Source organism: Thamnophis sirtalis, unplaced genomic scaffold (genome assembly GCF_051295495.1).
Source record: "Thamnophis sirtalis isolate CommonGarterSnake01/CBP01778 unplaced genomic scaffold, rThaSir2_p1.2 scaffold_13, whole genome shotgun sequence".
NCBI lineage: Eukaryota > Metazoa > Chordata > Lepidosauria > Squamata > Natricidae > Thamnophis > Thamnophis sirtalis.
Window position 1 is genome coordinate 9,295,371 of NW_028261393.1, and position 13,323 is coordinate 9,308,693.

The 13,323-nt window shown below is 38.9% G+C and overlaps 1 protein-coding gene across 1 annotated transcript in view; it reads right to left on the minus strand.

Moving 5' to 3' along the window:
• The window catches only part of LOC148043018 (uncharacterized), a 29,366-nt gene extending 16,049 nt beyond the window's left edge, over positions 1–13,317 (minus strand). The window contains exons 1-11 of the mRNA XM_087728000.1: positions 13,182–13,317; positions 12,509–12,541; positions 9,291–9,326; positions 8,559–8,594; positions 7,420–7,458; positions 5,818–5,886; positions 5,008–5,046; positions 4,053–4,088; positions 2,851–2,886; positions 2,260–2,298; positions 830–898 (exon numbers count right to left, since the gene is read on the minus strand). Coding sequence (XP_087584126.1) covers positions 830–898; positions 2,260–2,298; positions 2,851–2,886; positions 4,053–4,088; positions 5,008–5,046; positions 5,818–5,886; positions 7,420–7,458; positions 8,559–8,594; positions 9,291–9,326; positions 12,509–12,541; positions 13,182–13,232 — 483 coding nt within the window. The 5' untranslated portion in view covers positions 13,233–13,317. The remainder of the gene's footprint in view (positions 1–829; positions 899–2,259; positions 2,299–2,850; positions 2,887–4,052; positions 4,089–5,007; positions 5,047–5,817; positions 5,887–7,419; positions 7,459–8,558; positions 8,595–9,290; positions 9,327–12,508; positions 12,542–13,181) is intronic.
• Between the last annotated feature and the right edge of the window lie 6 nt (positions 13,318–13,323).

The following is a 13,323-nucleotide window of genomic DNA, read 5'->3' on the forward strand; positions in this document are numbered from 1 at the left end:
GGTTTTTTTTCTTCCTTTATATATATTTCATCAGTTAATTAATTCCTGTAAAAGACAGGTGTGGTCACCCATCTTAACACACAAATCTTGGTGAAATTCTAAGTCCCGTTACATAACTATTTTTCAAACCTGGCAACTTTAACAAGTATGGACTTCAAAAGCCAGAACTCCCTATCCAGCATGGTCTGAGTTAAGTTCTACACATTTGCTGTAAATCTAGTTTGAAGAACTAGTTCATCTAGTTTGAAAAACACTGCATACATGGGTAGAGGCCTTAAAGCAGTGGTGAAATTCAATTTTTTTTAACTACAGGTTCTCTAGGTGTGGCTTGGTGGGCGTGGCAGGGGAAGGATACTGCAAAATCCCTATTCCCTCCCCACTCCAGGGGAGGGGTATTGCAAAATCTCCATTCCCACCCCACTCCGGGCCAGCCAAAGATAGTATTTGCCGGTTCTCCAAACTACTCAAAATTTCTGCTACCGGTTCCTCAGAACCTGCTGAATTTCACCACTGCCTTAAAGCCTACCTACTTTATACAATCTGGTAGAATGGGCAAAGACCTTTAAAAATACAAATATTTATAGAGTTCCCTGCCCTTTTCTTTCTTCTAAGCCAAAGAAAAGACCTGCGAAGTCAGGAATCTTTCAAATTCTCATAATAGTCATAATAATGCTCTCCTAAAAATATTCTCAGGAGCTTAGAATCCTGCTGAATTATTCCTGCAATGTCTTAAATGCTTGGGAGATTGGGAGTGAGTCTAAGAAGATGGTTGATTACCTCTAAGAAGGATAACACAGAAAGGAGAGAAGCTGAGTATGTATATACTTACAATCAGTTCAGCCACCTTTTCGCCAGACTTAATTTTCTCGATAATAGGTAATAGCTTTTTCCCGAGTTCCTATAAGGAGGAAGCAAAATCATTAGCCCCTTTATGAATTCCTTAATAACATCTAACGTAGTAGGATTTATTTCCATTCCTCTTGGAAATAATGCCTCTTGGAAAAACCATTATCCTCTTTTATAGATTCCTTCATAACCATGTGGTATTATTCCTTTTTTTAAAAAAAATATAATTTTTATTAAACATTATTACCTTTAAAAAACAAGAAGAAAAATACAACGACATAAATACAACGACATAAGCAAGACAAATCATACATAACAATATAAAGTAAAACATACAGATACAAATGCCGTTTTAAACATACAACCCCCCCTCCCCCCCCAACGGTGACAGTCATTCACAGCCCAGTTTTTTCTTTCTTTCCTCATTATTAGGTCTCTAAGCCACATCTTCTCATTGCAAGATTCAGGGATCTATTACGGTACCTATGTTAACTTTCCCCATTTTAAGTCCCTGCTGGTATTATTCCTTTTCAAAGACAATATAGTCAAGTTGGGTTTCCAAAACATATTCGGATCAAATAAATCCTTGGAAGGGAAATGAGTGAAGACGTCTTACTAGCAAAACTGGAACTGACAGAAAGAGCATTTGAGCCAACAATTTACCATTTTGCAGAAAGGAAGAACCCCAAGAAGGGAAACTTAACTTTGGAGCAACCTTTCCCATCCAAGAAGCATCTCTTGGGGACAGTCCCAAATACAAGTATTCTCCCTTTGCTGCTCGGTACCCAGGAGTACCATCAATTTGAGAGCTGATGTTGTCTTAAAATGTGTAGAAGGTATTATAAGCTGCTTTAAAAAGGGAAGTTAACAGGTGGAATGTCTATGGAGATTCTCAAGTCATCCAGATCATGGTTTTCCCAAAGGTGCTTCTTCAAGAGCTAACTGGACTTCCTGGTTTTTCTCTGAAGGCATTTTGCTTCTCACCCAAGAAGCTTCTTCAGCTCTGACTGGGTGGTGGGGAAATGGAAAGATTTATACTTCTTTCAGACAGCTGGTCATTTGCATCCTTTTAGAAAGTAGTTGAGGCAATTTGGAGGTTTGTTGTGTCCTCAGAGTCACCTGAGTGGTGCAAATGGGTGTGGAGCCTTCTTGGAACTGATCCAGTCAGAGCGGAAGAAGCTTGTTGGATGAGAAGAAAATGTCCTCAAAGAAAAACAAGAAAGTCCACTTGCCTCTTGAAAAAGCACTTTTGGGACAACGGGTGAAATGCTTGGGCCCTTCCTGCTCTGTTTCTAGTCTGGGGTCTCGGAAGATGTATTCTGGGGTGTGTGGAAAAACAAAAGGGACATTTTATTGAATGCCAGATGCATAGTACTCAAAAAAGAGGCAGAATATAAAACAAAATCTACTTACTACTATGTCATTAACCCTAGTTTGGCCTTCATGGAGATGCTACAAGGGAAGTAAAAAATATAACTTTTATTTTGAAGTAATATCACACATGTTTTCTCTATGCCATCACTGCCATCTGTGATATATGTATTATTGCAAATGGTATGATTTCATAAAATGTATTGTAGTCTTCTGCTCCCACAAGCTGGATCATCAGAGACTTAAAATGACACAGAAATGATATGCATGACATAAAAGTTGTAAGTATCTACTTATCTCAGCAGGTAACACAAATCCCAACAACTGCAGGAATATGACATTGTGAATATGTTGTGGCTTGCCCCTATTTCCCATAGAAACACCCATGGCTGAGACCTGGTCCCTACCCTTTCTATTAATTTCCCAGGGGAAGTTGTTGTTGTTGTTGTTGTTTTGATAGATAAATTGTTTCAGAAAGGAAAGATGAAACAGGTGAAATATTTTTGCCTTAGCTGCTATATTTATGCTCTGGGAAGATGCTTTCTGGGAGGGGTAGAATTAGGAAAGGGATGCTTCATCCCATGTAAGAACAATATCACTCAACGAAAAGGCAGAAGATGGAGAACTACTTACAATTAATACGTCCAAAAGTTTTGCACTCAATTCATTCTACAATGGAAAGAAGCACATCAATGTCTGTTCTGACATGAACACAGCCAGCTCCTCTCTACCCATGCCATCACTACTACCTTAAGATATCATGTACATGAATTGCTACTTCCCTCCCCTTAGGAAACACACTTTCCTTGTCCCAACCGGGAGTGTTTAGTCTAAAAATCAAATTTGAATTAACAATGTTTTGAGGCTTCCATTATCTTTTCTTTCTCTTTTCAGTTTTCTTCCACATTCACGGAATCAAGATACCAACTGAGAAAACAGAGGAATAAGGGTTGTACTCTATGCCTGAATAGTTAAGATGATTGCTTAGAACAGAAGAGCTTTGGTAGACATGGCACTTATGGGCAGGACTCCTTTGGAAATATTGTTCTTTTTTTATTTTGCTTAGTTCCTCTTTGTCCTACACTCTCTGACTCTTCCTCCTCCAAATAAGTTGAAATACACTCATGCATATTAACTATGCCACTTTGAGTCACCACCTATATATGTTCTGCTTGGTTTTTAATGTAGCCATGTCAAGAAAAAGGACTATTGAAATCCTACAATAGCATCTCATTTCTTCTTTCAACTGCTATAAGAATATCAGCTCAGTTTTGGAGCATTTGTTGGTCAGAAAAACGGTCCCAACAAGATTTAGGTCACCTTGAATGCTAAAGCCCCTATTTTAGCAATAGTAATAGCAATAGCAATAGCAATTAGACTTATATACCGCTTCATAGGGCTTTCAGCCCTCTCTAAGCAGTTTACAGAGTCAGCATATTGCCCCCAACAATCCAGGTCCTCATTTTACCCACCTCGGAAGGATGGAAGGCTGAGTCAACCCTGAGCCGGTGAGATTTGAACAGCCGAACTGCAGAACTGCAGTCAGCTGAAGTAGCCTGCAGTGCTGCGTTTAACCACTGCGCCACCTCGGCTCAACCCACTCAATCCATCAAAGTTTAAAGAAGGCAGACATACTTTTTAACGACTATCATAGCTTTCATCATAAAACAGGATAACTATCCTCCTAAATATATAACATGAGTATATCTCCCTGCTTTGTATACAAATACTAAATTTTGGTGGGGGTAGGGTGGAATCCAAAAAAGGTTGCTTCATCACATGCAAGAAAGATATTTCACATGGAAAAGAGAGAAAGTCAACAGAGAGTTACTTACAAATATTTTTATAATGACTTCCTCACGCACTTCAATCTACAATGGAAACAAAGGGCATCAGCTCTGTTCTCTCATTAAAGCATACAGCATGTGACTTCTCCAACCACGACATCTCTACCATTTCATAGATCATAAAAGTTAATTCCTCGCGCCACATCATGAAGCAGGGGCGTCCACAACTTAGGATGATGCAAAAATGAAGATATATGTGTCATGATGTCATCGCATAAAGGTTGCAAGTACCAACTTGCCAGTGGTGGGTTGCAGGCGGTATGCCACGGTACGGGCGTACCGGATCCTGCCCGGAGCACTGGGTACCATTCCGGTATGGTGCTCCGGAGGGGCCCACCCACCCGCCTGAGCTCCTTATCGTGCTTTAAAGCCGTCAGCACACGTGCATGGCATGTGCAGCGCCTGCGCGATGCTCCGTTGAGCAGATGGAGCGTTGCGGAGGCTTGTGGAAGCGTTGTTTCCAGCTACAACACATGCACACTCTGCGCCCGTGCATTTGGGTGATGCCGGGTCTGTTCCAAGCATACCAGTTGGAACGGAATCCGGAACCTTCCACTGCTACTTGCTGATGTCACTCACAACAACTGCAACATGACATCATCTTGCACACATGATCACTTTGTCCCTCGTCCACATAGGGACATCCATGTCGGAGATCAAAATATTTTTCCTTAGTATTCAGGCCAGGGGGAAACTTCAGTCCAATTTAGCCGGTGGGTTTTTAATTGTTTTCTGAAGAGGCTCAAAGGGGTTGTTTTAAGTTGCTTAAAAAGCAAATGTATAAACAAGTCTAAATGTTTTGATTCCATTTTCTAGGTTTGTAATTTCTGGGCTCTGGAGATGCTTTAAGTGCTGGGCGAAGTAAAATTAAAAAAAAAAGGTGTCTGTTCAAATACAAGAAGAATATTAAAGAAAGAAATGGAAGAAAATCAAAGTTACTTACTACCAAGTAGTACAGATAGCCCTTTTTGATGAACTCTTTCTACAAAGGAAATGAAAAAGATCAGTTCTATTCAGACAAGATAAATGCCACTAAATATAACTATACCATCCCATATATCTTTGATACCATATGTCAATTTCATGTATATCTTTCACTCTCCAAATAGAAACTGTGCTTTTCTAATCACAAATGGTGTGATAGAGCCTAAAAGACCACTTGAATTAATAGCTTTGTGAGACTTTATTGCTGTTATTGTGAGCAAAGAATTTTTCATATTTTTTTATTAAATTGGCAATAGCACTTAGATCTATATATTGCTTTGCAATGCTTTACAGCCCTCTCTAAGTGGTTTACAGAATCAGCCTCTTGCCCCCAACAATCTGGGTCCTCATTTTACTGACCTCAGAATGATGGACGGCTGAGTCAACCATGAGCCTGGTGAGATTCGAACTGCCAAACTGCTAGCAATCGATAGCACCTTGCGGTACTGCATTCTAACCACTGCACCATCATGGCTCTTATGTACATTATTACACAATAATTCCACATTGTTGCAGAGCTCTTCTAAGGGGTTCCTGACATCTTTTAAGCCTAAGCCACAGGCTCTTTCAAATTCTGACAATAGTCAAACGATGCCCTCCTTTAAATGTTGCCAAGAACTTATAGCATCCTGCTGGAATTGTTCCTGAAATGTGTAGAGTTCGTTTGATGGGTGGGAGGAAGCTCAAGAGGGCTGCTGTGATCATATCTAACAAGGATAACATAGAAGATATAGAGGAAAAGAGAGAAGGTAAGTGTGTATGTACTTACAATCAATAAATATCCCGCTTTTCCGCCATTAATTCCCTTAATAATTTCTAACACCCTAGATATTATTTCCTATAAGAATGGAGGGGAAAAAAAACACCAGTAAGGGTATATGTAGGATTTGTTTATGATTTCCTGTGAGGTTATGTGAAGAACTGTTTTTACCACAGCTCCTGCCAACTTAACAGTTCAAAAGCATGCAAATGTAAGTAGATAAATAGGTACCATTTCAGTGGAAAGCTGACAGTACTCCATGATGTCATGCTGGCCACATGACCCCGAAAACATCCTGATGGCCTTTAAACAGAGTTGAGCACTGTTCCCTATAGTCGGCAATGACCAACAAAGTAAAATCTGCCGGGACTCTTTTACCTATGTTAAGAAAGTTGGCCTTTGAAGTGCTGAGTAGCATCTGCCTATCCCAGGTTCTTGGGAATGACTTGACAGGTGGATAAAAATGCCAGATCCAGTCTAAACATCTAGTTAGCTATGCAAACAACTATGATAATAATATTGCCATCGCCAGCTAAAGAACTGGTAGCTGTGATTTCACATTGTTTTGTACATTAATGATAATGATATAATTTATTACATTTATGTGATGCCTGACTCCCAGAATGTCTGGGCAGTTGGTATGAATTTGTTGGGTGTCTTAGAGCTTGCCATGCCAATCCTAATTTATGGGCTATGGTTATTCGGATCATGGGTTGTAAGTTTCTAGGTTAAAGTTTCTGGATTGTAAATATACACCCTGTAGAGTCCTTGATGATGACTGAGCTTAGTTGCTTGCTTGCAGACATTTCAATCCCCTACTGGATAACAAAATCAGTGTGAATCTACACTGATACACAAATAAACACCCTATCACAATTTCAGTTGATCCAGAAGGGATATAATTGCAAACATCATGGCCTCACAAAAAGAGATGCTACCCTAAGCTACATCAAATCAAGCAGAGTTGACAGCAAATTATGAATTCTGATGTTTCCTACTGGCTTCCTCTAAACAAATTCATTGGGGAAGCCATCAGGAAATCAGAAGTCACAATCACATAAACTCCTTCCTATGCAGCCCTTGTTTAAGGAAGGCAACAGGAACTGGTGGAATTGCTGTTGTTAAATGACATGATCACGAATCCTTGTGCTTTATCAATGTGTTACTTAATGACAGAGTTCTCAGTCTCCCTTGCCATCTTAATGCAAGGATTACCTGCATTTTACGTAACTATACTACTGATAACAACCCCCTCCCTTTTTATTGTAAGCCGCCCTGAGTCTTCCAAGAGTGGGCGGCATACAAAACTAATAAATAATAAAATAATAATAATAATCAACAATCCATTGTTGTTGATGGTGTTGTTAGACTCTTCTTAACTTTGGGGTACCCTGTTTTGCAGCAGTGCAGGTGGATGTATTTTTAACAGGTAAAGCAGTGTCTCCAGCTGCTTCATCAGAAATGTCTCAATCTTTTACCCGTGCCTTCTTTTTTTGGTGCCCTGGAGAAAATGGGGATGGTTGCTAGGGATGGGAGTGGCATCACATTGCAAGTAAATATGCAAGAATATTTCACAAAGTAGGAACATAGAATGAACAAAGAGGTACTTGCCAGGAATTTTTCATCTGTACACTCCTGTTCTAAACAATCCTGCAAATAAAACAAAAGGTATTACGTTCCAGTGGAATATCATGCTTGTATTGAATTTCTGCCTCAAAAATGCTTGTTGACAAAAGAGAAATAGAAAGAGTTAATAGAAAGGTCTGGTGGGATTCAAGCTACTTGGGAACCTGGCATTAAATCACTACATTCCATATTTGTAGTCCTTGACTTATGATTGATCACTTAATGACTGCTGCAGGTTATGACAGATCTCTCTGGGTGTACGTTTTCAATCTTTTGGAAAAATCCTCTTTCTGGCTTCTACAACATGGCCAGATAAAACAGACTCTGAAAAGGAGATAAGGAAATAGCAATAGCACTTAGACTTATATACCACTTTACAATGTTGTACAGCCCTCTCTAAGTGGTTTACAGAGTCAGACTATTGCGCCCAACAATGTGGGTCCTCATTTTACACACCTGAGATGGATGGAAGGCAAAGTCAACTTTGAGCCTGGTGAGATTCGATCTGCCAAGTTGCAGGCAGCTGGCAGTCAGCAGAAGTAGCCTGCAGTACTGCACTCGAACCACTTCGCTACCATGGCTCACTTACAAAAAAATAAGGTGGCATAGCATGAAAGACTGTTTTTGTCTGAATACACCAGCTGCCTTTGGTTGGGTAAATGTTGCATTTGACTACCAGAGATAGCAAGCTTTGAGAAGGTGTGAGTAATGTGGGTCCCCATTTTACCCACCTCGGAAGGATGGAAGACGGAGTCAACCTTGAGCCTGGGGGGATCTGCCAAATTGCAGGCAGCCAGCAGGCAGCAGAAGTAGCCTGCAGTACTGCACTCTAACCACTGCGCCACCACGTCTCATAAATAAACCATCTTATCAACAAAACTGTGTTTGGACCAAACAGATGACTCTCACCAACAAGGGACAGAAATTACAGGGAGAGAAAGAAATTGTTCGGGCGACTCTTGCCCAATGCAAAAACCTCCTTAGGCTCAATTCTGAAAAAAAGTGTTGTCCACACTTACAACCAAATAAAGTGGATTTGGATTTAGGGTCAGTATTGTCCTAACACAGGGATGCTTTATTACGGGCAAGAAGTAACAGCACAAGATGAAGAAAGAGCTACTTACCATTAATATGTCAAGTTTACTGTCCTCCAAAGAATTCTACAAAGGAAACAAACACATCAAGTTCTATTCTAATAGAAGGTACCCAGGTCCTTTCTCTCCATGCCATCACCACCATCTTAGCTATCACACTCATGAATTGCCGTTTTCTTCCACTTAGGAAACACATATTTCTTATCCTAACAGGGAGCGGTTACATTAAAAAAATAGAATTTGATTAATGGTCAATTTCTCCGCTCTTTCTCATTGCAATGTTCTTTCGTAGTCATGGATGTATAATATGAATTGAGAAACCTAAGGGATCACGGTTCTATCCTATTCCTCAATGTACAAAATGATTGCTTAGAAAAGAGAAACTTTTCTAAGAGACATGGCACTTGGGAGATAACACTTTTTTTAGAACATTGTCCATATTATGTATCCAGTGTAGACTTTTCAGTTACACACCTATGCACATAAGACATCCCTATGATGGAATATTGTTTTTTATTATTATTCTATCTACTCCATTCTATTTTTCTTTTATTCTTTTATTATACTATTATTCTACTTCTCCATGCCTTGCTCTTTTCTACCTCCTCTGCTCTTCCTCCTCCAAGTACAAGATAACCTCCTCCTAAATATTCAGCCTGGGTATATCTCAGTATATATAATTGCTAAATTGCGAGGTTCTTGATTGCATGCAAGAAAGATATTTCACAAGGAAAGGGAAAAAGATTGTCAAGAGCTACTTACCATCAATTGTGCTAGACCTTCCTCACCTATTGTACGCTACAAGGGAAAGAAAGGGCATCATCTCTATTCTCATATGAGAACATATATCACTTCTCCAACCATGACATCTCTGCCATATCATATGGGATAAAAATGAATTCCTTCCGTCTTCAAATAGGAAAGGACCAGTCATGTCTAGGTCAGAACATCCAAGATACATGACTACTACTACTACTACTACTACTACTACTACTACTACTACTACTACTACTACTACCTCCTCCTCCTCCTCCTTCTCTTCCCCTTCTTCTTCTTCTCCTCCTCCTCCTCCTCCTCTTCTTCTTTTTCTTCTTCTTCCATATCCATCATTGGATGTTGGCAATCCTATTTTTATTAACAGCCACACAAAAAAATGCTGTTGTTTTGTCCAAACCAGTTCCTTAGATTGTGAAGCAACGATGTTCTTCCTCTGCCTGGACCTCGTTTGCCTTCAATCTTTCCTTGGAGGATTAAGTGTCGTATGCCACATTTTTTCTGGGTGTCGCATGTCCGAGATATTCTAACTTTTGCTTTTTTATGGTTTTTTTCCATCTTTCGTTACATCTTGTAGAAAGCGTGCCGTTTGGTTACAAATACATTCCGTGAGTTTCTTCCACAATCCTTACATATACTTCATTCAAATTGAATTGTACATTTTAAATAAAAAAAGAAAACTTATGTATTTTACTATCACTGTACCACAATTCTCATTTAATTACAATTATTTAAACGTTTTTTTTAAAATCATTTGTATTTAAAGACACAGCCACCTATAGACATTTATTCTCAGTTTCAATAAACCTCCAATAACATTACACCTTTATGACATATTCTGAAACAAATTCAGTTAGTAAGATATCTAAGCATACTCCCACTTTTTCCCCTCAACTCACAGTTTAAAGCTTATATCCAATTTGCTTTTATTAGTACAACACACACGCATACAGATACACACATATGTGTGTGCGTGTTGCATTTGTGCTGATAAATAAATAAAGTAAGACTAGTATAGATCTATTTCAAGCTATTTAGCTCTCATCAGCTAACCATACTCTTACTGGGAATTGAACCTGTGCTGTATTACATATTAAGCAGTTGTGTTAACCACTAAGCCACAAGGTTCTCCTCCTTATCAGCTGAGCCAGGGAAGTAGGTATGTATTTAGTGTCACAACCCCTGGTATATCCAAATATGGGAGGAATCAGACTGCTTCCTTTCTCTGTCTATGGGCTCGTCACAAGAGACCATCCAGACAGAAACCCAATATTTTTATTGTTGCCTTTGTTACATTTGTGTTGTATTTGTGCTGATAAATAAATAAAGGGAGACTAGTATAGATCTATTTCAAGCTATTTAGCTCTCATCAGCTAGCCATACCCTTACTGGGATTCGAACCTGGGCTGTATTACATCTTAGGCAGATGTGTTAACCACTAAGCCACAAGGTTCTCCTCCTGTATCAGATGAGCCAGGGAAATAGGTATGTATTTAGTGTCACAACCCCCTATTTATTTATCAGCACAAATACAACACAAATGTAATAAAGGCAACAGTAAAAATATTGGGTTTCTGTCTGGATGGTCTCTTGTGATGAGCCGATAGACAGAGAATGGAAGCAGTAGACTTCCTCCCATATTTGGGCATACCAGAGGTTGTGACACAGGAGGAGAACCTTGTGGCTTAGTGGTTAACACATCTGCCTAAATGTAACAAAAAGGCAACAGTAAAAATATTGGGTTTCTGTCTGGATGGTCTCTTGTGACGAACCGAAGGACAGAGAATGGAAGCAGTTGGCTTCCTCCCATAATTGGGGCTTACCAGGGGTTGTGACACTAAATATATACCTTCTTCCCTGGCTTCAGCTGATAAGGAGGAGACCTGTGGCATAATGGCTAAGTCGTTTGCCTAAGATGCAATACATCACAGGTTCGAATCCCAGTAAGGATATGGCTAGCTGATGAGAGCTAAATAGCTTGAAATAGATCTATACTAGTCTTCCTTTATTTATTTATCAGCACAAATAAAACACAAATATAACAAAGGCAACAGTAAAAATATTGGGTTTCTGTCGTGATGGACTCTTGTGACGAGCCGATTGACAGATGATGGAAGCAGTTGGCTTCCTCCCATAATTGGGGCTTACCAGGGGTTGTGACACTAAATATATATATATATATATATTAGATTTTTTACAACCCCTGGTAAGCCCCAATTATGGGAGGAAGCTAACTGCTTCCACCATCTGTCCTTCGGCTCGTCACAAGAGTCCATCACGACAGAAACCCAATATTTTTACTGTTGCCTTTGTTATATTTGTGTTGTTGTTTTTTTCAGCACAAAAAAAAACAAAACACACACACACACACACACACACACACACACACACACACACACACACACACACACACACACACACACACACATATATATATATATATATATATATATATATATATATATATATATATAAATAATTAAACATTATCCATTAACATTTCCTTGTTATTATTGTAGTTAACTAAAATTTATTTACTATTTATATCACAAACTACTGAAAGAAGATTGAATTAGTAGCCAAAATGAATGTTTTGCATGATCTCAATAATATTAAGTAGCTAACTACATAACCTTGACTTTGATTTTATGAAATATTTTGGATCATCTGAAAAATATCTCCTGTGTTTGCAAATGTGTCCCAGTAAAATAAACCTGGAAATAGGAAGTGAGGAAATCCATTTACCAACAAAATTGCATCTGATGAAGGGAATATTACACACAACCCCGAGTCACAACCCTGAGGGATAGAAACTACAACTAGGCCAGTGTTTTTCAATCTCAGCAATTTTAAGCTATGTATGTGGGCTTCAACTCCCAGAATTCCCCATAGTAGCACCCTTTAAGATGTAATGAACTCTAATAACTTCCCTTTGTTGGCTAGGGAATTCTGGGAATTGAAGTCCACACATCTTAAAAGTTTCTGAGGCAGAGAAACATTTCACTAGAGAAAGAAAAACTCTCCATAGGCTCTCCATGAAAGAGCTAAAATTCATGGCAGAATCTACAAATTGGTCTTTTGTGAATATGTGTAGAAATAAAAATCTATAGGTTGATGAGGGTTGCTTTTTACCCTCCAGGCTATAAAATAATCAAGGACTGAGATTATGCAAGGAAAGAGCATAAGATAAAAAAGGAGTTACTTACCAAAAATCTTTCCAACATTCTATCATTGTCTTCCTATAAGGGAAATGAGGGAAATCAGTGTTACCCTATGCCAGTAACTACATCTTCCAATACTGCAGCCTTTCTTCCAAGTATTCCTCAAACTTTTTGTTGATATATCCAAGTAATAAATAGTCACTGTAAAGATATTTTGGTATCCAATAAGACTCGACACAAATGTAAACATCAAACATCAAGTGAACTTAGATGCCTCCTTCCTTAATAAAACCACACGTGAAAGGTACTAATGAACTTGTGAAATTTGCTCTGACCCATGTTCTATCCCAAACTCTTCCCATACCTCGCACAGTTACTAATATATTTTAAACCAAAAGCATTTTCAACCTTCTGTATTGATTCAATTCAGCAGATCCAACAGGAAGTTCAGCAAGAGGTTATCTCTGATTCCAATGCTAAGGTGAACACTGAAAAAGCTAATGCAGAGAACAGAATTCCAGCTTAAGTTCAGAACTACAGGCACGGTTGAATTCCAGATGATTAAACCAATGACTCTCTGCCTGTTTTTTTTTCAATCCCTTCACAAAGAAATTAAATGTAATTAAAATATGGAGACAAGTTCAACAAAATGGTTACTCATTTCATCTGCAGGCACCCCAGCTGAAACGCTATTGCAACCCACAAAATTGAGCCTTACCAGCTGCGTAGAAAGCGTAAACGTTAAAGCAAAGATTAAAAGGAGATACATTTTCTTGTTGCTCCTCAGCTCTTGTGGTCCTTGTCGTTCTTCTAGGTGACTTTACTCAGCTCCATTGTCACATTTGAATATCTTAATCTGC